This window comes from Bombina bombina, unplaced genomic scaffold (assembly GCF_027579735.1).
Source record: "Bombina bombina isolate aBomBom1 unplaced genomic scaffold, aBomBom1.pri scaffold_576, whole genome shotgun sequence".
Lineage (NCBI taxonomy): Eukaryota > Metazoa > Chordata > Amphibia > Anura > Bombinatoridae > Bombina > Bombina bombina.
In genome coordinates, this window is record NW_026512983.1 from 282,086 (window position 1) to 309,328 (window position 27,243).

A 27,243-nucleotide genomic window follows, 5' to 3' on the forward strand; every position below is an offset into this window, starting at 1 on the left:
GGGAACGAGCCTTGTGCGCATGCATAGCGCATTTATTCAAGGACACTCCACTCCTGCTGAAGATTTGGGGGCAGATATGTGGCCCCTAAAACAACTATGTTTCCAGGCAATTTAAAGGGGGTGAAGGCTGGGCCGGAGGGGGCTTAAAAAATCTCCAGGGCCAGTTTGATTTCCGAGACCTTTGACTGAATGTGAAATGATTATGGAAGTACAGAGGTCATTTGGCTCTTTCAATATTGTTTTCCGAAAGCGGGAACAGAACTTACTAGTGGGATTTAAAGAGCATGAGAATATACAGGATTAACAACATATCTGCTATAAAACAAACTGTAAACCTTTAACTTTAAAGCATGTGCTACAGCATTTTAATATTGCACTGTTGCTTGTAAACACATAGTTAAAAGTCAGTTCCAGAGCAGCAATGCTTCACTGAGCCAAGTTTGGATTTGTAAGTTATTGCCTGCATGTGCAGTTGTATTGTGCAAATGTAGTTAAAAAGAGAGGCCAAAAAAAAGCAAAAAAAGCCAAACAGATTAAATGAAATATTGTGGTTGAGGTCTCTGAATACCTGTCACACTTCTAACAAGGGAAACATCAGTGCAATCGAGTAAAACCAACCTCCTGGCGCTTGATCTCTTTAGATGTGAGCACTTGATTGACACAAACATCAAAGGTTTCACTCCAAAGCTTGCTGTCTCTTCGCTTTGTGGTGGGAGGGGGAGCATTTCTTGACCACGGTCGCGGGGTGAACAAATCAGGCCGACTGTCACTTCTGAAACTGATAGAGCGCTGAAAATGCAAAATGAGATTTGAGAAAGGAGTTCAAATATACAGAGAAAACTCAGCAATCACTCTAAACGCAACCTGTACAGATAATTGCTGCAGTAACCTTTAAAGGGACACTGAACTCAATTTTGATTCAGATAGAGCATGCAATTCTAACCAACTTTCTAATTTACTCCTATTATCAAATTTTCTTCATTCTCTTGTTATTTAAAAAGTAAGAATGTAAGTTTAGATGCTGGCCCATTTTTGGTGAACAACCTGGGTTGTTCTTGCTGATTGGTGGATAAATTCACCCACCAATAAGCAAGTGCTGTCCAGTGCTCTAAACCAAAAATTGTCTGGCTCCTTAGCTTAGATGTCTTCTTTTTCAAATAAAGATAGCAAGAGAACGAAGAAAAACTGATAATAGGAGCAAATAAGAAAGTTGCTTAAAATTGTATGCTCTATCTGAATCACGAAATAAAAAAAATGGGTACAGTGTCCCTTTAAATGAATGTACAAATCTTATTTTTTTTAAGCAAGCTTTATTAATAAATTGCAGGGAAATACAACAAAAAGTAAATTAATGAACAAGTGTGCATGTTATACTGTGATTTGTCCATAACACCTATACAACTTTAAATATCAAATTTTTAAAATGTGTTTCTGTGTAATGTTGATTCAAATGGCATTAGATAAAGCTTTATATTTTATATAATTGTAGTACTTAAAACACATTAACAAACAATGCAGTATGTTGCACATAAATACATACTACTCTTGGGCATAGTTGCCAACAGTCCCTGATTTCCAGGGACAGTCCCTGGATTTTGTTGTATGTCCCTGGTTTTTTTTTGTCCCTGGAAATGTCCCTGAAAATCTCTTTTGCACAACATTTGTTGTTTGTATATATATATATATATATATATATATATATATATATATATATATATATATATATATATATACACACACACACACATACACATATATACAGATAGATAGATGATAAATAGATATAGTGTATTATTTAAATATAATTCATTCCTAATTAAATATTGTTATTATTATTGAATGGGTAGTGAATACGGCGTTTAGCCGAAACGCGTATACTGTTTCTCCTCCATGTACCTATGTCCCTCCATGGACTTTTTTACTTTTTGAAAGAATAAATGCTACGTTTTATATATATGCTGCTGCTTTCATCTCCTTTTTTGGGTTTATGTTCACATATTATTTGTCTTTCTAATTTTGATGCTGTGTTGTAAAAATAACCATATGCCCAGAATGTGTTCCAGAGACTGGGTAGGTGTAAGAGCTTGGTGCTGTAATCTGTATAATAAACTATGGATAAAACTAAATTATACTATTACTTTCAAATGGGTGTGTTTTGATTTCAGAACTGAGTGGGCAGAGCAGTTGAACAGTAAGTCGTCAATACTCCAGTAACCCGCTTGCTTGCTCTGCTGCAAAGTGTCCCTGGAATTTTTTTTTAAATGATGGCAACAATGCTCTTGGGCTAATATAAAATGCCTCATATTGTGGGAGTGGTCCTGATCAGCAAGTGAGCTGGTAATTACTAGGCATATTTTGTGCAAAAATATACATTTCCTGTTCATTTTAAACATTTAGGGCCCGATTAAGAGTGGAGCGCTACTTAGTGCTTACGCTAGAGCACTAAAAGTAAGCTGTTTGCGTGCGTTGGGTTGCGCTCGTATTATGAGTTGAAAGTAAACTGTTTGCACTCTCATGCTAACCTGCCGCATGTACACAGCTTACTTTTAGCGTAATTAGAATACTGTGCACGCAATAATCTATTCCCCCACAGAAGTCAATGGGAGGGGGGGGGGAAATGTACTCGCGTGATAACAGGAACTCATATTCTCATATGCTCTAACCCAAACTCATATTCTCATATGTGCTACCCCAAATTTATATTCTCATATGCTCTAACCCATACTTATATTCTCATATACGCTAACCCAAACTCATATTTTCATATACGCTAACCCAAATTTATATTCTCATATACGCTAACCCAAACTCATATTTTCATATGTGCTAACCTGAACTCATATTCTTATTTGCGTTAACCTGATTGCATGTTCTCAGGTGTGCTAAACCAACATGAAAATATGAATATTTCACATTCCAAAGTTCTATTTATTCATAAATACATATGTTTACATATATCTGATGGTATTTTGGTACAATGTATAACTATAGCTATATGTATACACATGATTAAATATAGGTATAGATATATAGATATATATATATAAGAATATCTATTTATAAATTGTAAGGACATATTCATTTACTTCCCAGCAAAGGGCTCCAATGCACACATATATATATATATATATATATATATATATATGTGTGTGTACATGTGTATATATGTGTATTTATGTCTGTAAATACATAAATACACATAAAAGTACATAAATACATCTGTGTATATATATATATATATATATATATATGTATATATATATATATATATATATATATATATATATACACACATACATACATACATACACACATGCATATACATCTTTAGACATGTATATGCATCTCTATGTTAAAGCTCATATCTTTGACTGTTGTGTGCAATAATTTATTTAAATATTTTTCATTATATGGTGTTATTATGAGTGTACCTGTACTGTACTTTGTAATGTATTTTTGATGTGTTTTGTTCAACTTTTTATTTTTGCAAAACAGTTAACCACAGCTCTGAAGTTGCGTAAATCATTCCAGCATAAATCACGATTGCACTCATGCGATCACGTTTACTTTCAACTCATAATACGAGTGCAATTTAACCTGCGTACAAACGATTGCGAGAACCCGATATCTCTTGAGCGCAAACGTTTCTAGCCATTAGAAAGTTTGAACTTGATTTTTTTTTTTGTACAAAAATAAAATATGACTGTTCTTTCATAAGCATGACAACATTTTTCAGTTTCAAACTCATTTAAGTTGGTGATTTTAACTGAAAACAGACTTGGGAACCCTACAGACCATATACACAAGCCAGCTTCAGTTGCTTAAACTAACACTAATGAGTGCAAGCAGTACCGGGAGACAACAGCTGTTTAAAGCCACAAAAGGAAGTTTTAGTCTCTGAGAGAAGTCTAGCCAAAATATATATATTTTTTTCCACACTGGGAATCACAACTGTAACTAATAAAGACTTTCTTTCAAAATTAAGCCATTATTTTTAACCTGACTACTTCATCCCCAGCAGCCTTTTAACAGGGAAACTTTACAATCTCCCCCAATGACTTAGTAACACAGAGGTTAAAGTCGGCCAAGGCGACGGGCAACTGAGAATGCATCGATTTCTGTTCCAGTCATGCAATATGGGGCTTCTTGGACTAAACACAGACGAGGGGGTAAGTTTAACAGTTTGCCTCCTCCTCTCTTCTGTAAATGCTGCCTTTGTATGCAACTCACAAACACAGCCATATGGAGCGCAGGAGAAAAAAAAACCAAGCAAAACAAAGTCAGCAAAGAATATTTTATAAATGAGCTACAACTCATTTTGTGTTGTTTGTTCTTTTCAACACATATGGATATTTTATGTAACAAGCTTAAAGGAAGCTCTAAGTGCTACAGCCAGTTCAAAAGTCTTAAGTTTCCACTGATGTCACAAAAGCAGACATTATTTCATTGTGTATACTATAGGGGTATAGTCTCTTGTGAAGTTAAGCTTTCAAAAATACAAGAACTATGTGGGATATGTGTGAAGGAAAATACAAGTGAGTTAGAAATATTATTTAGGCTTAATACACAGATATACAGCTTGATTTAACAAAAAGCTAATATTAATGTGACTAAATAATGGAATTTGTTGGAAAAGCATCTAGTCAATAATGGTAAGAACGAAAAATATTGTGGAGCGCGACAGAAACATTAACCCTTTTTCTAATCAATGGAAAGAAACATAAAATCACTCCTCTTACGAGAAGTAAGGGAAACGGTCATGTCTTCATCATAGACCTGATTATCCAGTCAATAATGACACAACTTGACTACTAAATACAAAAAAAAAGGACATTTTATGAGCATTCGGAAGGAAAATAAAAATATAACCCCTACTATATTAATGTTAATATAGACCAATGCTAATAAATATAGGATATAAAGAGCAAAAATCCATGGTCATTGGGAGAATAATATTTCAACTGTAACAAAGCATTTTTCCATTTCTGTAGCGCAAGAGCACGCTATATTTAGTTAATGGCATGATCGGGCATGCTGTGATTGTAACATAATTATGTAATATAAATAAAATTCACTAATGGTCTCCCCAACATTTTGTTCTGGACCATCATGACTCCCGTTATTTGCATACTGTGAACTGTGTAGCTCCAACTTCCAAAATAAAATTTGGCCAGACATTGACAGCCTCATATCAACACTACAGCCTCAAATATCTATTTCCTGAGTGGCACTGAAGAAGATAATGTACTTGTAAAAAGAGATGTCACTATCCCCGTGTGCATGTTGCAGTAATTTATAGTGTTGGCAAAACGGAAAAGTGTGATACGCACCTCCTGCCGTCAAATAATGAAAAGCCTGTACTTTTGACCCCTAATTTTCCATTGGCATAAAACTGTAAATAAACCTAAGGCAACATCAGACTTGAGTTCTGTGCACAGAACCTTATTGTTAATATAATAATCTCTTTAGAATACTAGATTACTTTTAACCATATTTTTGTGTGTAAACATTTTAAGCAAATAAGCTGTATTTTTTTACTTAGTATAATTTGTATTAAAGGGACATCAAACTCCCCATTTAATCACCCCCTGTAAACTGTTTAACTACAAAAAAATAAAACAATATTGCAATATACATGATTTATTTTGCCGTAGAATACATCTGAAAATTATGCTTGTTCCACTTCCTCCAGACGACAATGCCTCACTCATACTTGAGTACATTTAAGTATGCCAACAATTTACTAAACAATGATTGGTTAGCTTATAGCAAATGCTGTCCCCAATTGTCCAATCTAAAAGGGACCAAAAACATGGATTCCATCTGGCTTTCCAATAGGAGTCTGCCTGAATAGCTCTTGATTTGCAAAAAGTCCGGCTAACAAACCATTATTTTGCAATACAATCCTTAATTGTAGAAATATGTTATGGATTGAATGTTAAATGCAATACATAAAATGCAAGAAAATAAATATTTTAAAAGCAATTGCCCAAGTGAACTACTACTACATCTGAACACATGTTAATGTAATGGGGCAAGACTTATGTAAACTTTACAGTTCATTCAAAAAAAAAAAAACAATAATAAATAAATCAAAAAGATTAATGTGATTTCACCACACTGTATCTGCTCATCGTTCCTTGAATCTGTCTTTTTGAATTATGGCAAAGCATAGTGTGCTTTATTACTAGATGACTGCAAAGGGATACTAAAAAATTCTATTTTTTAATCACTGTGTTTAACTTTATTCGGTAACTTGGTTATATTGCAATTTGAAACTAAATAATGCACCATGAGGGTTGTAAGCTCCATGAACTTTAACCAACCCAGGTCACTTATACCCTGAAGGGTTATATATTTTTTATGTGTGATACTTTCTATGTAAATTAAATATTGGGCAATGTAATTTTATACTACTCTTTGCATTGTTTATATTTATACTGCTGATTTACAAATAAAGTTTTGAAAATGTTAAAAAAAAATCCAGTTGTTGCTGTTAACTTCAGGAATCTTCCTCCTCAACTACATATTTAATTTAATATGAATAAACCTAAAGTGAGACTTACTAATTCCTGGGGTGCCTGGATATTTACTGATTAATGATTTTGGATAACCCTGTTTTTATCTACTAACATTATTTAAAGGGACAATGTACTTTAATATTTTCTCCCTTTTATGTGTTCCCAATGATCCATTTTACCTTTGGAAATGTATTAATGTGTTTACAAATAGCTGCTTCATCTTTATTTTTTCGTTTTAAATAGCTGATTTTGATTTCTGTATCCCACCAACACTGAACATTCCTGAACTTATGTTCTGGTTAAAAAAAAAAAATTAAAAAAATCTAACGTTAACAAAAGGGTGCGTATAGTTTTCTCACATTTTGATATTTTTTTTCCTTTTTGATAAATAGACATCAAGAGCTACTGACAAGAGCTAGGCTGTCAATCAAACCACAGTGCTGTCCATGGGTACAATACAATGATAAAAACTTGTAAGAGACAAGACAAAATTTTACAAACACGTACAGGAGGAATTGGGGGCCCTATTCCCGTGTACAATCTATATATCAAAAACATAAATAAAATATAATTAAAATCATCAATTTTTCAAATAATGCAAATACTTGCTACTGATGTTACTGCAATAAAACATTTCTAATGACACCTAATTAAAATTATTATGTGGAGCAAGCTGTTTGCTCGCCAAAAAAACCTTGTAAAACAGCTTTTAGTATTATAGACTATACTGTATTGTATGTACGTTCATTTTCTGTATTGCTATCGGGCATTTCGTACAAAGCTTTGTGAATTACTGTAATTATAAATATTTCAAAAATAAAGAAATATCGACATAATTAATATACCTGGAGTGACTGGCTGAATCGTTTCAAGGGAGTTGCCCGTACTGGTGGAATTAGGTTTGCTAGTGATGTAACTCTCGAAAGTGGCTTAACCCGTTTGGTACTGGGCTCCTGGAAAATAAAACAAAATAGGTTTAAATGGACGTATGTATCACGTTAAACAAGTGCAGTTTTATGAATGATCCTTGCAGTATACGTTTTGGTAAATGCTATAACCATAACATTTACCAAAACTGTATTCTAATAATCATTAAAAAAAAGGAATTTTTAAACAATCTCCTAAACAATAAAAGCTGTGCATTTGAGTTACCTCAGTTACGTACTCTTTCAGTTAAAACCATTTTTCACATTTATTTCTATAGTATAATTAAATAAAGTATCTAGTCACACTGTTACATTTGACTTAATGAAAACAATACAGATAAAAAGGTAAAGAAAGATAAAACATGCTAATTTTATTACTGCACTTGTGCTTGAACAGAACTATAAGTTTAACCCACAAAAAGAGGTTAAAACACATAGCATTACTTCTAAAGTGTCTATGGACTACTGGTCCTGAGCTGATCACAGTTGCTGAGCCAATAAGGTGCAGCATATGTGCATAGCCACCAATCAGCAGCCATGTTCAGCTCCAGGATCAGAAGTGCATCTCTGTTTACTCTTTAATGATTTGTTTAACCCTTCTACAACTAGGGCTTTTAGAGCCCAATGAACAAAAACTTGCCCCATGGAAAGAAATCTCACAACATCTTTGGACCTTATATTGTAATGTATGAGTTTCTCCTTCACATACAGACCCCTGCATATTGAGACAAATGGCAATCAAGGTAAAAGTTTAGTTTTTTTTTTTTTTAAATGTAAACTTCTTCAATAATCGTGCTGGAGCTGAGAAGCATCTGGCATTTACGGCAAGATTGATCAAAGGTTTGGCTGCAGGTTTGCATGAGCGACCCTACGACCGAGGACCACTGCTTCTTAATCCACCTGGCATATCTCAAACCCCCTGGATTTTTCAGACCAGGGAGATTGACAGCCCCTGCTCGCACACAGCAAGGGGTGGCATTGAACACTAGCCATAGTGTGCAATAATAAATGCGGGCATCGTATTGGTGCCTGATAGATGTGAAGCCGGGCGGACAGGGTGTGAAAATGTATCACCCTCTCCGCCTTACTTTGTTAAATCTGGCCATTGACGGGACATTCTGTGTTCCAGCAAAGCAGGCTCGCCAGAAACACAGGGCATCAAGCTCCATTCGGAGCTTGATAAATAGACCCCTATGTATTCTTTGTTGAAAAGCAAACCTAGGTAGGCTCAGGATCATCAGTGCACTACTGAGAGTTAGCTGCTGATTGGTGACTGCACACATATCCCTCTTGTCATTGGTTCAGCAAGGTCCCAAAAGTGCAGCTCTGCAGTTAACTTTAATTATATGTATAGTCTTTATTGTAAGGGTTAATCACATAGTTATATACAAGTAATAATTCTGTAATAAAATGCTCCAATACTGTATTTTCTTTTTTTTATAGCTTCTATATCCTTTTAATCATCCAGACAGCTGCCCATGCTGAAGGTATCCCCAGGTAGCTGCCTATTTTATCTACTTACATCGCTGTTCTAAACATAATCCCTGGATATTAAGCAAATAAATATTATTGGTGTAATAGAAAAACACTTGTAAATATATTCACTACCCATGTCCCATTCACATAACCTTCCTGACTGCAATAAAATAAAGACATACTGTGAACATTATTGTCTCTTCGATTTCCTTGTACTCATAAAATGTAAACATTGCTTGTTCTTTCCTTCGGCACATAGGAAATCTCTTGCTTTTTGTACCTTTACTAGTCACCATCCTGTACCCCAGAACAGGCAAAGGAATTTTCTTCCATCCATATTTCTTCTATTGTTGCCTTAACTGATGGAGTCTGCAAAGCTTTATCTTCAAAGACACATTATGTTTTTAGTCTCTCCCAGACTTCCTATGGGCCTGTCTAGCTAATATTTTTCAGCATTGATCCATGACTTGAATCTTGAACATAACAGCCTCTGTGGGTTTCTTGGCAGCTATTGTTTCAGTTTTTCAGAGTTTGTTTCAGTTTTCAGACAAGACAATGTAAAGGTCATGTGCACTTTGCTATACACTGCATTGCCCTAATAAGATACCATTACTATAATTTCATTAGTGTGTGAATAAACATTTCTTTTGTATGTTGTGCAATAAATGATTGTATGAAATAGTTTGTTTATCTACATAGTTAAAGGGACAACATACACTAGATTTGTCTTTGCATAAATGTTTTGTAGATGGTCCATTTCTATAGCCCATCTGGGAGTGTTTTTGTAACAATGTATAGTTTTGCTTATTTTTAAATAACATTGTGCTGATTTTTAGACTCCTAACCAAGCCCCAAAGTTTTAGATGTATACTGAGGTATACAGACTTCTGATTGCTTCTTTTGTATAATGGGTCTTTTCATATGCATGGGGAGGGGGGAGTTTCTGCTATCAGCCCCTTTCAGTGGGTGTCCCAGGCTTATCTCATTAACAGTGTTAAATTGGGAGTTTCTAAGTAAGTTTTTAAAAGGTTTTGTATTAGATTTTTATATCAGTATCTGTGCACATTCTTCTTTATAGTAGTGTCTATTACATGCAGTTAAATGAAAATTGGTGTATACTGTCCCTTTTATGTATTGTAGCAGGGATCAAATTGGTTGTGAGATGTATAACACATTTTGCTGTGAATTTCATTTTGTCTAATATTAGCTGTTTTTATTCCCAGTAGCTGACATCTTGTATAAGCCTGAAATCACATGATGATTCTGCCCACTTTATGCCTGATTCTTTAGGACCATGTGGCCCTTGGTAATAGTTTGTGTGGCCCTAGGAAAATTCAGTACTAAACATGTGCTTTGAGGTGATCACAACTCAAAAGAGTCCTCTGTGGGGTAGAACAGCAGACAGAGGGTACCCTGCAAACTTATCTAATCGGGCTCTGTGCCACTGAACATTTTTAGGAAATATATTAATAGCCATACATTTATATGCAGCCCTTAAAGGGCCACTAAATACAGTATAATTGCACGATTAACAAGTGCATAATAATAAGAAAATGCAATAATATTCTGAATTTGACAAAAGCAGTAAAAAAAATTTGGGCAATTTTTTTTCTCCCATTTGCCAGCCCCCTGTATCATGTGACAGACATCAACCAATCACAGACTAGTATATGTATACTGTATGAGCTTGAGCACACGCTCAACAGGAGATGAGGCCTCAAAACAATGCATATAAAAAATTGTACAAAATTTCATAATGGACGTAAATTGGAAAGAGTTTTAAAATTGTAGCTCTTTCTGAATCATAATAGTTTAAAGGGACACTGAACCCATTTTTCCCCTTGTGATTCAGATAGAGCATGCAATTTTAAGCAACTTTCTAATTTACTCCTATTATCAATTTTTCTTCATTCTCTTGCTATTTTTATTTGAAAAGAAGGCATCTAAGCTATTTTGGTTCAGTGCACTGGACATCACTTGTTTATTGGTGGGTGAATTCATCCACCAATCAGCAAGAACAACCCAGGTTGTTCACCAAAAATGGGCTGGCATTTAAACTTACATGCTTGCTTTTCAAATAAAGATACCAAGATAATGAAGAAAATTTGATAAAAGGAGTAAATTAGAAAGTTGCTTAAAATTGCATGCTCTAGTAGGGTTGGCACATTGTGCACCAAAAGTATTACCACCGGATATCAAGAAACTTAAAACTATCGCGAATCCAGTAAAGGCATGGTGGAAGATAGGAACCCAATTAGAAATTAACTGCACTGCCTCGCAATTCCTACCAATAACAGGGAATCCTAACTTTCATCCTGGACTGAAGTCTGCGATTTTTTCCAAATGGTCTCTATTAGGATTGGTAAGATTACAACAATGTATCAGAAAAGAAACAAATTGTATAAAAACCTTCGAGGAGTTAAGGAGTGAATTTAAACTATCAAATAAGGAATTTTTTGCTTATTTGCAAATAAGACATTATATTGCAGAATTGGTTAGACTTACAGGCTGGAATTGGACTTTGGGAAAAATAGAAAACTGGTTATTACTAATTAAAAGTGGGTATATGTCTATAACCCCCTGTTATATGTTATTAAACAACATTAAGGGAATTTCTCTCTTAGAACAATTAGCGACCGATTGGAATAGGCTAATCGGTACCAATAACATAGAACCAAAAATAATCCAGAAATCAATTAAAAGAGTAACACGAGCCACGCTCTCTGCCACTTGGAGGGAGGCACATGTTAAACTACTGCACAGAGCATATTTTACACCAGAACAGGGATATAAAATACATAATTTAACCTTCAATAAATGTCCAAAATGCTCCCGCTCCGCGGCAGAGTTAATTCACATGATATGGTATTGCCCTAAGATCAGGCAATTTTGGCACAAGGTAGAATATTTACTCAATAATGTACTGGGAATCTCCCCTCTGGTCCTCACATTAACACAAATCATACTCTGCACCAAACAAAGTGAAGAACCACAACCCCAGGAGAAATTAATAACCCTATCAATTTTAGCAGCTAGATATCTCATTTTCAAGGGCTGGAAAAGTTATAAAGCTCCCACGATTCCAGAGGTTAAAAATTGCCTTAAAAAACAATGCATGCTAGAACAGAGAGATACTGACATTAGTAATGAAGATGACATTAAAGCCTTTTTTAAGAAATGGTCAGCTTTTATTAAAAGTCACTCTGCGAGTGAAATAGAATGTTTGATTTTCCCCTTTAAGAATTCAGAAATGGTCCTTTTAGGTATCTGGTAAAGAGAGACGAGGGGATGGTGGGGGTGAGAGGAGGAGGGGGATTCTACCTCTTCCTTTCCTCTTTTTTTTTTTTTCTTTTTTTTTCTCTCCCTTTTTTCCCCCCTCCCTGTTTTTCCCTTCCCCTTCCCTCCATTCCCTGTTTAGTTAAGGTTGATTGTTAGATAACTATCTGATAAAAATTTGTAGACAATTGGCTGTGCAGAAAAGAGAACAAAGAGAAAAGGAAAGAATAATCCTAGTAGTGCAGAGAGCCCATTGGGAGGCTCAATACGCTATGATTCCTTTTGGGTTTATTTGTAGTCACATGTAATGAGAAGATAAAAGTGAATTGTATTAGTTTTTATTTTTTTTTCCCTTCATTGTCATGTATTTTATGTTCAAATCTGTTTAATATGTACTTGGCCATGCGTGGCACAAGAGCTGTAAATTGACTTTATTGTAACTCTGACAGTCATTAACAAAAGAAATAAAAGAAAAAGAATTTTAAAAAAAAAATTGCATGCTCTATCTGAATCATGAAAAAAAATTTTGGGTTCAGTGTCCCTTTAATTTTGACCTGAGTGTCCCTTTAAGGCTTTTAAAACAAATATTTTTTAAGACAAATAGAGGAAGGATTTTATGATCAATGAGTGGGGTGTAGGTGGTCTCAAGGTGGTGTTAATGTGGTCATGGGGGGTTCTCTTAGCAGTCACAGCTAGGGTTAATAATAGTGCATAATATGAATATGCTACATAATACTAGTGATAATTAATATGCTACATAATACTAGTGATAATTAATATGTTACATAATACTAGTGATGCTTAATATGTTACATAATACTAGTGATAATCAATATGCTACTTAATACTAGTGATAATTAATATGTTACATAATACTAGTGATAATTAATATGCTACATAATACTAGTGATAATTAATATGTTGCATAATACTAGTGATAATTAATATGCTACATAATACTAGTGATAATTAATATGTTACATAATACTAGTGATAATTATAATGCTACATAATACTAGTGATAATTAATATGCTACATAATACTAGTGATAATTAATATGCTACATAATACTAGTAATAATTAATTTTACATAATACTAGTGATAATTAATATGCTACATAATACTAGTGATAATTAATATGTTACATAATACTAGTGATAATTAATATGTTACATAATACTAGCGATGCTGAAAGTATGATTAAAGGAGAATGATTAAAGGGACAGTCTACACCAGAATTTTTATTGTTTTAAAAGAGAGATAATCCCTTTATTACCCATTTCCCAGTTTTGCATACCCAACACAGTTATAATAATATACTTTTAACCTCTTTGATTATCTTGTATCTAAGCCTCTGCAAACTGCCCCTTTTTTCAGTTCTTTTGACAGACTTGCAGTCTAGCCAATCAGTGCCTGCTCCCAGATTACTTCACGTGCACAAGCACAGTGTTATCTATATGAAATATGTGAACTAACACCCTCTAGTGGTGAAAAACTGTTAAAATGCAATCTGAAAGAGGTGGGCTTCAAGGTCTAAGAAATTAGCATATGAACCTCCTAGGTTAAGCTTTCAACTAAGAATACCAAGAGAACAAAGCAAAATTGGTGATAAAAGTAAATTGGAAAATTGTTTAAAATTACATGCTCTATCTGAATCATGAAAGTTTATTTTGGCCTAGACTATCCCTTTAAGGGCATTTTGAAATCTATTGGTAAATATGAGACAGCAGTTTGATACTGGATCAATGCACTTAGCACCAAAGATAACTAGAGTTCCTCTTTCAGATACCAAACTATACACCCCTTTGCAGAGTCTGAGAAATGAAAAAGTACTGCATAAAACCCATTTTGCTATAGTTTTTTTTTTTTTTTATAACCAAACTACTCCAACTATTTGTCTAATTTGGAAGAGACAATTCAGAAAGTTTCCTGGGCTAGTCATTTGGTTATAAAACTTGCATTGTTTAGCTGTTCCGTATTGCCCCTGAGGCCAATTAGTGACATACTGTATATGTCAGTTAGGCTTGGGAAGCTTGCAGTGTTCACTTCCAATTCTCAGAATTAGAAAATTCACACTTTTAAGAGTTAAATTACAGGGTAGGGAAGCAAAATAATTAATAACAGTATATTGCAAAACTGCTTCCCTATGCATATTTCAACGTTTTATATTATAATCACAAACTATTTTATATCCTTTTTAAACAGACATTATAGCTGCATGGTAGTCAATAATAAAAACAGAATTTATGTTTACCTGATAAATTACTTTCTCCAACGGTGTGTCCGGTCCACGGCGTCATCCTTACTTGCGGGATATTCTCTTCCCCAACAGGAAATGGCAAAGAGCCCAGCAAAGCTGGTCACATGATCCCTCCTAGGCTCCGCCTACCCCAGTCATTCGACCGACGTTAAGGAGGAATATTTGCATAGGAGAAACCATATGGTACCGTGGTGACTGTAGTTAAAGAAAATAAATTATCAGACCTGATTAAAAAACCAGGGCGGGCCGTGGACCGGACACACCGTTGGAGAAAGTAATTTATCAGGTAAACATAAATTCTGTTTTCTCCAACATAGGTGTGTCCGGTCCACGGCGTCATCCTTACTTGTGGGAACCAATACCAAAGCTTTAGGACACGGATGAAGGGAGGGAGCAAATCAGGTCACCTAAATGGAAGGCACCACGGCTTGCAAAACCTTTCTCCCAAAAATAGCCTCAGAAGAAGCAAAAGTATCAAACTTGTAAAATTTGGTAAAAGTGTGCAGTGAAGACCAAGTCGCTGCCCTACATATCTGATCAACAGAAGCCTCGTTCTTGAAGGCCCATGTGGAAGCCACAGCCCTAGTGGAATGAGCTGTGATTCTTTCGGGAGGCTGCCGTCCGGCAGTCTCGTAAGCCAATCTGATGATGCTTTTAATCCAAAAAGAGAGAGAGGTAGAAGTTGCTTTTTGACCTCTCCTTTTACCGGAATAAACAACAAACAAGGAAGATGTTTGTCTAAAATCCTTTGTAGCATCTAAATAGAATTTTAGAGCGCGAACAACATCCAAATTGTGCAACAAACGTTCCTTCTTTGAAACTGGTTTCGGACACAGAGAAGGTACGATAATCTCCTGGTTAATGTTTTTGTTAGAAACAACTTTTGGAAGAAAACCAGGTTTAGTACGTAAAACCACCTTATCTGCATGGAACACCAGATAAGGAGGAGAACACTGCAGAGCAGATAATTCTGAAACTCTTCTGGCAGAAGAAATTGCAACTAAAAACAAAACTTTCCAAGATAATAATTTGATATCAACGGAATGCAAGGGTTCAAACGGAACCCCCTGAAGAACTGAAAGAACTAAATTGAGACTCCAAGGAGGAGTCAAAGGTTTGTAAACAGGCTTAATTCTAACCAGAGCCTGAACAAAAGCTTGAACATCTGGCACAGCAGCCAGTTTTTTGTGAAGTAACACCGACAAGGCAGAAATCTGTCCCTTCAGGGAACTTGCAGATAATCCTTTTTCCAATCCTTCTTGAAGGAAGGATAGGATCCTAGGAATCTTAACCTTGTCCCAAGGGAATCCTTTAGATTCACACCAACAGATATATTTTTTCCAAATTTTGTGGTAAATCTTTCTAGTTACAGGCTTTCTGGCCTGAACAAGAGTATCGATAACAGAATCTGAGAACCCTCGCTTCGATAAAATCAAGCGTTCAATCTCCAAGCAGTCAGCTGGAGTGAAACCAGATTCGGATGTTCGAACGGACCCTGAACAAGAAGGTCTCGTCTCAAAGGTAGCTTCCAAGGTGGAGCCGATGACATATTCACCAGATCTGCATACCAAGTCCTGCGTGGCCACGCAGGAGCTATCAAGATCACCGACGCCCTCTCCTGATTGATCCTGGCTACCAGCCTGGGGATGAGAGGAAAGGGCGGGAACACATAAGCTAGTTTGAAGGTCCAAGGTGCTACTAGTGCATCCACTAGAGCCGCCTTGGGATCCCTGGATCTGGACCCGTAGCAAGGAACTTTGAAGTTCTGACGAGAGGCCATCAGATCCATGTCTGGAATGCCCCACAGCTGAGTGACTTGGGCAAAGATTTCCGGATGGAGTTCCCACTCCCCCGGATGCAATGTCTGACGACTCAGAAAATCTGCTTCCCAATTTTCCACTCCTGGGATGTGGATAGCAGACAGGTGGCAGGAGTGAGACTCCGCCCATAGAATGATTTTGGTCACTTCTTCCATCGCTAGGGAACTCCTTGTTCCCCCCTGATGGTTGATGTACGCAACAGTTGTCATGTTGTCTGATTGAAACCGTATGAACTTGGCCCTCGCTAGCTGAGGCCAAGCCTTGAGAGCATTGAATATCGCTCTCAGTTCCAGAATATTTATCGGTAGAAGAGATTCTTCCCGAGACCAAAGACCCTGAGCTTTCAGGGATCCCCAGACCGCGCCCCAGCCCATCAGACTGGCATCGGTCGTGACAATGACCCACTCTGGTCTGCGGAATGTCATCCCTTGTGACAGGTTGTCCAGGGACAGCCACCACCGGAGTGAGTCTCTGGTCCTCTGATTTACTTGTATCTTCGGAGACAAGTCTGTATAGTCCCCATTCCACTGACTGAGCATGCACAGTTGTAATGGTCTTAGATGAATGCGCGCAAAAGGAACTATGTCCATTGCCGCTACCATCAACCCGATCACTTCCATGCACTGAGCTATGGAAGGAAGAGGAACGGAATGAAGTATCCGACAAGAGTCTAGAAGTTTTGTTTTTCTGGCCTCTGTTAGAAAAATCCTCATTTCTAAGGAGTCTATAATTGTTCCCAAGAAGGGAACCCTTGTTGACGGGGATAGAGAACTCTTTTCCACGTTCACTTTCCATCCGTGAGATCTGAGAAAGGCCAGGACGATGTCCGTGTGAGCCTTTGCTTGAGGAAGGGACGACGCTTGAATCAGAATGTCGTCCAAGTAAGGTACTACAGCAATGCCCCTTGGTCTTAGCACAGCTAGAAGGGACCCTAGTACCTTTGTGAAAATCCTTGGAGCAGTGGCTAATCCGAAAGGAAGCGCCACGAACTGGTAATGTTTGTCCAGGAATGCGAACCTTAGGAACCGATGATGTTCCTTGTGGATAGGAATATGTAGATACGCATCCTTTAAATCCACCGTGGTCATGAATTGACCTTCCTGGATGGAAGGAAGAATAGTTCGAATGGTTTCCATCTTGAACGATGGAACCTTGAGAAACTTGTTTAAGATCTTGAGATCTAAGATTGGTCTGAACGTTCCCTCTTTTTTGGGAACTATGAACAGATTGGAGTAGAACCCCATCCCTTGTTCTCTTAATGGAACAGGATGAATCACTCCCATTTTTAACAGGTCTTCTACACAATGTAAGAATGCCTGTCTTTTTATGTGGTCTGAAGACAACTGAGACCTGTGGAACCTCCCCCTTGGGGGAAGTCCCTTGAATTCCAGAAGATAACCTTGGGAGACTATTTCTAGCGCCCAAGGATCCAGAACATCTCTTGCCCAAGCCTGAGCGAAGAGAGAGAGTCTGCCCCCCACCAGATCCGGTCCCGGATCGGGGGCCAACATTTCATGCAGTCTTGGTAGCAGTGGCAGGTTTCTTGGCCTGCTTTCCTTTGTTCCAGCCTTGCATTGGTCTCCAAGCTGGCTTGGCTTGAGAAGTATTACCCTCTTGCTTAGAGGACGTAGCACCTTGGGCTGGTCCGTTTCTACGAAAGGGACGAAAATTAGGTTTATTTTTTGCCTTGAAAGGCCGATCCTGAGGAAGGGCGTGGCCCTTACCCCCAGTGATATCAGAGATAATCTCTTTCAAGTCAGGGCCAAACAGCATTTTCCCCTTGAAAGGAATGTTAAGTAGCTTGTTCTTGGAAGACGCATCAGCCGACCAAGATTTCAACCAAAGCGCTCTGCGCGCCACAATAGCAAACCCAGAATTCTTAGCCGCTAACCTAGCCAATTGCAAAGTGGCGTCGAGGGTGAAAGAATTAGCCAATTTGAGAGCATTGATTCTGTCCATAATCTCCTCATAAGGAGGAGAATCACTATCGACCGCCTTTATCAGCTCATCGAACCAGAAACATGCGGCTGTAGCGACAGGGACAATGCATGAAATTGGTTGTAGAAGGTAACCCTGCTGAACAAACATCTTTTTAAGCAAACCTTCTAATTTTTTATCCATAGGATCTTTGAAAGCACAACTATCCTCTATGGGTATAGTGGTGCGTTTGTTTAAAGTGGAAACCGCTCCCTCGACCTTGGGGACTGTCTGCCATAAGTCCTTTCTGGGGTCGACCATAGGAAACAATTTTTTAAATATGGGGGGAGGGACGAAAGGAATACCTGGCCTCTCCCATTCTTTATTAACAATGTCCGCCACCCCGCTTGGGTATAGGAAAAGCTTCTGGGAGCCCCGGCACCTCTAGGAACTTGTCCATTTTACATAGTTTCTCTGGGATGACCAACTTGTCACAATCATCCAGAGTGGATAATACCTCCTTAAGCAGAATGCGGAGATGTTCCAACTTAAATTTAAATACAATCACATCAGGTTCAGCCTGTTGAGAAATGTTCCCTGAATCAGTAATTTCTCCCTCAGACAAAACCTCCCTGGCCCCATCAGACTGGGTTAGGGGCCCTTCAGAGATATTAATATCAGCGTCGTCATGCTCTTCAGTATCTAAAACAGAGCAGCCGCGCTTACGCTGACAAGTGTTTATTTTGGCTAAAATGTTTTTGACAGAATTATCCATTACAGCCGTTAATTGTTGCATAGTAAGGAGTATTGGCGCGCTAGATGTACTAGGGGCCTCCTGAGTGGGCAAGACTCGTGTAGACGAAGGAGGGAATGATGCAGTACCATGCTTACTCCCCTCACTTGAGGAATCATCTTGGGCATCATTGTCATTATCACATAAATCACATTTATTTAAATGAATAGGAATTCTGGCTTCCCCACATTCAGAACACAGTCTATCTGGTAGTTCAGACATGTTAAACAGGCATAAACTTGATAACAAAGTACAAAAACGTTTTAAAATAAAACCGTTACTGTCACTTTAAATTTTAAACTGAACACACTTTATTACTGCAATTGCGAAAAAACATGAAGGAATTGTTCAAAATTTATCAAATTTTCACCACAGTGTCTTAAAGCCTTAAAAGTATTGCACACCAAATTTGGAAGCTTTAACCCTTAAAATAACGGAACCGGAGCCGTTTTAAACTTTAACCCCTTTACAGTCCCTGGTATCTGCTTTGCTGAGACCCAACCAAGCCCAAAGGGGAATACGATACCAAATGACGCCTTCAGAAAGTCTTTTCTAAGTATCAGAGCTCCTCTCACATGCGACTGCATGCCATGCCTCTCAAAAACAAGTGCGCCACACCGGCGCGAAAATGAGGCTCTGCTTATGCTTTGGGAAAGCCCCTAAGGAATAAGGTGTCTAATACAGTGCCTGCCGATATTATTATATCAAAATACCCAGATAAAATGATTCCTCAAGGCTAAATATGTGTTAATAATGAATCGATTTAGCCCAGAAAAAGTCTACAGTCTTAATAAGCCCTTGTGAAGCCCTTATTTACGATCGTAATAAACATGGCTTACCGGATCCCATAGGGAAAATGACAGCTTCCAGCATTACATCGTCTTGTTAGAATGTGTCATACCTCAAGCAGCAAGAGACTGCACACTGTTCCCCCAACTGAAGTTAATTGCTCTCAACAGTCCTGTGTGGAACAGCCATGGATTTTAGTTACGGTTGCTAAAATCATTTTCCTCATACAAACAGAAATCTTCATCTCTTTTCTGTTTCTGAGTAAATAGTACATACCAGCACTATTTCAAAATAACAAACTCTTGATTGAATAATAAAAACTACAGTTAAACACTAAAAAACTCTAAGCCATCTCCGTGGAGATGTTGCCTGTACAACGGCAAAGAGAATGACTGGGGTAGGCGGAGCCTAGGAGGGATCATGTGACCAGCTTTGCTGGGCTCTTTGCCATTTCCTGTTGGGGAAGAGAATATCCCGCAAGTAAGGATGACGCCGTGGACCGGACACACCTATGTTGGAGAAAAAGCACACAAGCGAATTTGAATTTTCATTAGAAACATTTTTGTACTACTTAGCAAACATATAGGTCTAGTAAGAGCTTCTGCTCTGCATGATGAGTATATTTGCATATACCCTGCAAGCTTAAAGGGACATAATACTCATATGATAAATTAATTGAAAGTGATGCAGTATAACTGTAAAAAGCTGACAAGAAAATATCACCTGAGCATCTCTATGTAAAAAAGGAAGATACTTTACCTCAAAATTTCTTCAGCTCACCAGAGTAAGTGCTCTGTAAACAGTTATACTTCAGCTGAAGTCCAGCTGCAAGTTAACCCCCCCCCAAAAAAATAAAACAATAGCCAATCAGCATCAGCAGTGCTGAGGTAATGTTTTGCCTTTGCTGTGATTTCATGAGATTTCATAGAATTTAGTTAAACTGAAGAGGAAAATAACATGACTGTGCCTGCACATGACAAATGCACACTCCCTAGTTTGTCCTGGGACAGGTATCCTGATGTGGGATGTGTATAGTTAGGAAATATAAGGTAAAATATCTTCCTTTTTAACATAGAGATGTTCAGGTGATATTTTCTAGTCAGCTTTTTACAGCTATGCTGCATCACTTTCTTGTGCTTCAACACAAGAAAGTGATTTAAGAACAGTAAAAGCTCTCACTGAAACAATAACTTTTACTAGAAGCATTTTACTAAAACACATGTACTGCTTCTGTATTTTTAAGTTTTTGTTATTTCTGTAATTGTGTCATTTTAATTGAACAAATTAGAATATGTAATTTTTAAGTTAGAATATCCCTTTAAATTAGCATAGCAACCTACTCTGTATTTGGCACCCAGTAAGCACAATTAAAGGGACATAAAAGCACAGCAAGCTCTAATTTTTAAAAGCATTTTATAATGTAAATACCTATTTGAAAATCTAGAACTTTGTTATTCTCTTTTCTCTCTCTCTGGGATGTACTGTTAGTGAAAAATCTCAGAAAGCTTATAATATCTTCTTTCCTGTAAATATGCCCTTGCATAAGTGCCCGCTAATAATTCTTTGTATACAGCACAGAATGGCTCATTACAACACAGAGGAATGACAGATTTATTTAGCAAAAATGTTCTAATATTTAACTATATCATTTTTATAAGGTCAGAGGAACATTTTAATTTTTTTTTTCCATTATTATAAAAATGAAAATCTGAAATGACAATAAAATGGTCACTATTTTTGTCTCGTATTGCAAATTCAATGTCAGCACTTGACAGTATGGTTATACAATATATGTGACTGTATTGATCCAAAGTACTTAAAAGGGACATGAGACCCACATTTATTTGCCTATTATACAGATAGAGCATACAATTTACAAAATATTTTTTGGGAGTTTCATATTGCTTTAAAGCAATATGAGATTTGCATCCACATTTTCAGCAAACTATTAATCTAAATCTTTGTAAATAACAATCATTTTAAGAGGTGAATAATAATTGTCACTATAGTACATTTGTGTCCTTAAAGAGACAGTTAAAGGGACAGTCTAGGCCAAAATAAACGTTCATGATTCAGATAGGGCATGCAATTTTAAACAATTTTCCAATTTACTTTTATCACCAATTTTGCTTTGTTCTCTTGGTATTCTTAGTTGAAAGCTTAACCTAGGAGGTTCATATGCTAATTTCTTAGACCTTGAAGGCCACCTCTTTTCAGAATGTATTTTAACAGTTTTTCACCACTAGAGGGTGTAAGTTCATGTGTTTATAGATAACACTGTGCTCGTGCACGTGAAGTTATCTGGGAGCAGGCACTGATTGGCTAAACTGCAAGTCTGTCAAAAGAACTGAAATAAAGGGGCAGTTTGCAGAGGCTTACATACAAGATAATCACAGAGGTTAAAAGTATATTAATATAACTGTGTTGGTTATGCAAAACTGGGGAATGGGTAATAAAGGGATTATCTATCTTTTAAAACAATAAAAATTCTGGTGTAGACTGTCCCTTTAAGTCAAAATCACACCTTCATGATTCAGATATAGCATGCAATTTTAAATGACTTTACTTGTATTATCAAATTTGCTTTGCTCTATTGGCATCCTTTTTTGAAGACTAAACCTAGGTAGGCTGATAGGAGCTTATGAGAGTGCACATATTTATAGCAGTCTATGGCAGCAGTGTTTGTAAATATGTATAACATTGCTATAAACAATGCTGCAGACACTGCTGCCAGATGCACATGCACACTCCTGAGCTCACCTAGGATCACTCTCAAACAAAAGGATACCAAGAGAATTAAAGGGATACTGAACCCAATTTTATATGCAATTTAAAGAAACTTTCTAATTTACTCCTATTATCATTTTTTCTTCGTTCTCTTGCTATCTTTATTTGAAAAAGAAGGCATCTACGATAAGGAGCCAGACAATTTTTGGCTCGGACAGCACTTTTTTATTGGTGGATGAATTTATCCACCAATAAGCAAGAACAACCCAGGTTGTTCACCAAAAATGGGCCGGCATGTAAACTTACATTCTTGCTTTTCAGATAAAGATAGCAAGAGAATGAAGAACATTTGATAATAGGAGTAAATTAAAAAGTTGCTTAAAATTGCTGCTCTATCTGAATCCCAAAAGAAAAAAATTGGATTCAATGTCCCTTTAAAGGGGCATTATACTCTCATTTTTTCTTTGCATAAATGTTTTGTAGATGATCTACTGTATTTATATAGCCCATAAAGATTTTTTTTTTAAATGTATAGTTTTGCTTATTTTGAAATAACATTGCTCTGATTTTCAGACTCCTATCCAAGCCCCAAAGTTTTATGAGAATACCGTCAGCTACCTTCTCCAGCTTGCTCCTGTGTAAAGGGTCTTTTCATATGCAAAAGAAGGGGGAGGGGGGGTGTCTTATTTCCCACTTGCAGTGGGCTTTCCATCTACCTTTTCAACAGAGCTAAACTGAGAGCTTCTAAGTAAGTTTTTAAACAGTTTTATACTGGATTTTTATATCAGTATCTGTGCATCTTATTCTTTATAGTAGTGTCTACTACATGCAGTTATATGAAAATGAGTGTATACTGTCCCTTTAAGCAAATTTGATAATAGAAGTAAAAAGGAGAGTTGTTTGAAATGGCATGCTCTATCCAGTCAATTTAAGTTTAATTTTGACTTTACTGTCCTTTTAAATAATGTTGCTGTAATTAAATGTTGGCATGTCAGGTAGAAATCAAGAGTGAATTATACAACGTGTATTACAGCTGGGGCAGATCATCTTGTACTCATAGGGAACTTGCCACTTGCTATACTCTGTTGATTTTAAAATAAATGTGTACATTATTCCATGCTATAAAATATAGATATGCATTCATGTTGGTGTTAACTTGTTATGCATATCCAGAGACGGTCAGTGTCTTCAACTAAAATCCCACTAGCTCAGTACAAGGTGAGAGTTCTATACTTACGCATTACGTATAACTATATCTGGTGCTCTTTCTATGCACCAGACTGGTTTATTTGATGTTTGTTTACAAACAGGATGTCAATTCACAGAAGGTGTCAGATAGTTACAAGGAAATACAATTAGACAAGCAAATAAATGAGAGATTTGAAACAAGGAGCTTAGACACCTGAACATCATGATGGGGAAGTGAAAGTATTTGCTTTAGATACAGCCTGTGAATCAATTATTGTTTAAAAAGATAGATAACCCCTTTACAACCCATTCCCCAGCTTTGCACAACCAACATTGTTATATTAAAGGGACAATCTACCATATAATTGTTATTGTTTTAAAAGATAGATAATCCCTTTATTACCCATTCCCTAGCTTTGCACAACCAACATTGTTCTATTAAAGCGAAGGTCAATTTTGACGAATTAGTGCCCGATTTTTAATAATCCTATTAAAAACAAGGGCACTTTAATTCTTCAAAATTGACATTTCAAGCGTTTTCTTCAAAAACTTACCTTTTAATCCTGAGAGCAGCTGCAGCAATTCTTCCGCCAGTTGCAAGCCCTATTGGCGGGTCCAAAATGACGAATCTGGCTTTATCCAATCACGGCATTCCCTCAGGCCATGATCCCCCCGGGGGGAACACCGTGATTGGAGGAAGCCGGATTCGTAATTTCTGACGTAAGAAGACTTCCAACGGCCGGGGGAATCGATGGAGCAGCTTTCAGGATTAAAAAGGTAAGTTTTTGAAGAAAACGCTTGAAATGTCAATTTTGATGAATTATTGTGCCCTTGTTTTTAATAGGATTATTAAAAACCGGGCATTAATTTGTCAAAATTGACCTTCACTTTAATATATTTTATAACATCTGTTTCTAAGCCCATGCAGGCCGTCTTAGATTTTCACAGCCAGTCAGTGCTAGTTCAAGTGTGTAATTTAAATAACATTGTGCTCACTTCTGTGGAGTTATTTATGTGTCAGCAATAATTGGCTAAAATGTCTGTAAAAAACACTTATAGAAGGGGACAGTCTGCAGAGGCTTAGATACAAGGTAATCAATGAGGTAAAAAGTGTATTAATATATTTGTGTTGGTTATGCAAATCTTGGGAATGGGTAATAAAGGGTTTATCTTTTTAAACAAACAATAACAATGTTCAGGTAGATGGTCCCTTTAAACACACAATGTTTGCTGCAGTAGTTTTTCAATAGCCAAACTTCTCCAACCATTTATCTCATTTGGAAGAGACAATCCATAAAAGTTACTGGAGTATACAAGGCTAGCCACTGTATTTGTTTACAAAACTTGCATTGCTTAGCTGTGACTTATTGCCCCTACTGAGATTAATTGATTTGTTAGGTAGTTGACAGTCTATTGCAAGTGACCGTGAGTCTGTAGTTCTGTGTTAATCAGTAGGACAGTGAGCTGTTAGGTAAGGAACAGTCTGTTGCAAGTGACTGTGAGTCTGTAGTTCTGTGTTAATCAGTAAAACAGTGAGCTGTTAGGTAAGGCAGTGATTTTTAACCTTTCTTTTGCCGTGGCACACTTTTTTACATTAAAAAATCCTGCTGCACACCACCATCCCAAAATTTAAAAAAAATCACACATTGTAGCCTAATACAGCATATATATATATATATATATATATATACACAAACACACACATACTGTATGTATTGTGCTGTTATGCCATGTCTCCTACAAACTACCCCTGCACTGGGAGTAAAAACAAGCAAAGTTTAAAAAATATGTCACACTGTTGTCAGTCTGCCGCGGCACACCTGAGGATCTCTCACGGCACACTGGTTGAAAAACACTGAGGTAAGGAACAGTCTGTTGCAAGTGACAGTTAGTCTGTAGTTCTGTGTTTATCAGTAGGACAATGAGCTGTTAGGTAAGTAACAGTCTGTTGTGAGTGACAGTGAGTCTGTAGGTTTGTGTTAATCAGTAGGAGAGTGAGCTGTTAGGTAAATAACAGTCTGTTGCAAGTGACTGTGCGTCTGTAGTTCTGTGTTAATCAGTAGGAGAGTGAGCTGTTAGGTAAGGAACAGTATTTTGCAAGTGACAGTGAGTTTGCAGTTCTCTGTTTATCAGTAGGACACTGAGCTGTTAGGTAAGGAACAGTCTGTTGCAAGTTACAGTGAGTCTGCAGTTCTCTGTTTATCAGTAGGACACTGAGCTGTTAGGTAAGGAACAGTCTGTTGCAAGTTACAGTGAGTCTGTAGTTCTGTGTTAATCAGTAGGACACTGAGCTGTTAGGTAAGGAACAGTATTTTGCAAGTGACAGTGAGTCTGTAGTTCTGTGTTAATCAGTAGGACACTGAGCTGTTAGGTAAGGAACAGTATTTTGCAAGTGACAGTGAGTCTGTAGTTCTGTGTTAATCAGTAGGACACTGAGCTGTTAGGTAAGGAACAGTATTTTGCAAGTGACAGTGAGTCTGTAGTTCTGTGTTAATCAGTAGGACACTGAGCTGTTACGTAAGGAACAGTCTTTTGCAAGTGATAGGGAGTCTGTGGTTCTGTTACTCAGTAGGACAGTGAGCTGTTAGTTAAGGAACAGTCTGTGCTTTGCACAGAGTGGATTGGATTATACACATTTATACACTTGAATATTCACTCTCTATGGTCCCATACTACATAACAGGCTTGCCCAGTTTATAAGTACCTTTGTGTTGTTAGCTGGAATGTGGCTGTCAGATCAAGTTAAATCTATTTTTTTCTCTTTTTTTTTTAGTCATTCTATTGATTAGTTTTCTATTCAGTTTCACCAAACAAGCCCACCCACATGTCTCCAATTAACACACTCTGTTGGACAGCACACTCCAGCAGAAGTCAAGTCTGAATGAGTTTGCTGGAGAAAAAACCCACAAGAACTGGGCTTGAAACATCTTATACTTAACTCAGAATTATTGACCTGAAAAAAGCACTAGAGAATTATCATCTTGCCCTAGGGACTATACAATAGATCACCATTCTGCTTTGTACTTAATTATATATAATTATTTATTGACTATCTAGATATCTCTTCAACGAAGAATAACATGAGAATGAAGCAGATTTGCTAATGGAACTAAATTGGAAGCTTTTTTTAAACTGTATTCTCTATCTGAATCATGAACGTTTAACTTATTTTTTAGTTTATTATTAATTTAAATTCAATGAAGAGGTGAACAAGCAGGGACTGATCTTTGAAGTGAGTTAAAACAGTTTGTGATTCAGTGTCTGCTCTTGAGAAATGATGTTGCCTTCATCATGCCCTGGGCACCAAAATTGTACAGTTGGATATTTAAGGCAGTGAGTCACTGGAAATTCATTACAGCACAAACCAAGATACAGAAAAAAGAAAGATTTTTTTATATTCTTTGTGCTATTCTGTAGTTTGTGTCTTTGGTTCTTTTTTTTTGGGGGGGGGGTTGGGTTTGGCAATTACAAAATTAACTGACAACTTCGACATTTTCAATGTCCATTCATTTTAATATTTTTGCTTATGGCAAATTTGGCCCAGGTGT

The 27,243-nt window shown here is 36.9% G+C and overlaps 1 protein-coding gene across 1 annotated transcript in view; it reads right to left on the bottom strand.

The window, feature by feature from the left end:
- ARHGEF3 (Rho guanine nucleotide exchange factor 3) overlaps positions 1 to 9,219 on the bottom strand; it is a 62,298-nt gene extending 53,079 nt beyond the window's left edge. Inside the window, exons 1-3 of the mRNA XM_053697179.1 lie at positions 9,106 to 9,219; positions 7,367 to 7,495; positions 619 to 789 (exon numbers count right to left, since the gene is read on the bottom strand). Coding sequence (XP_053553154.1) covers positions 619 to 789; positions 7,367 to 7,495; positions 9,106 to 9,219 — 414 coding nt within the window. The remainder of the gene's footprint in view (positions 1 to 618; positions 790 to 7,366; positions 7,496 to 9,105) is intronic.
- Between the last annotated feature and the right edge of the window lie 18,024 nt (positions 9,220 to 27,243).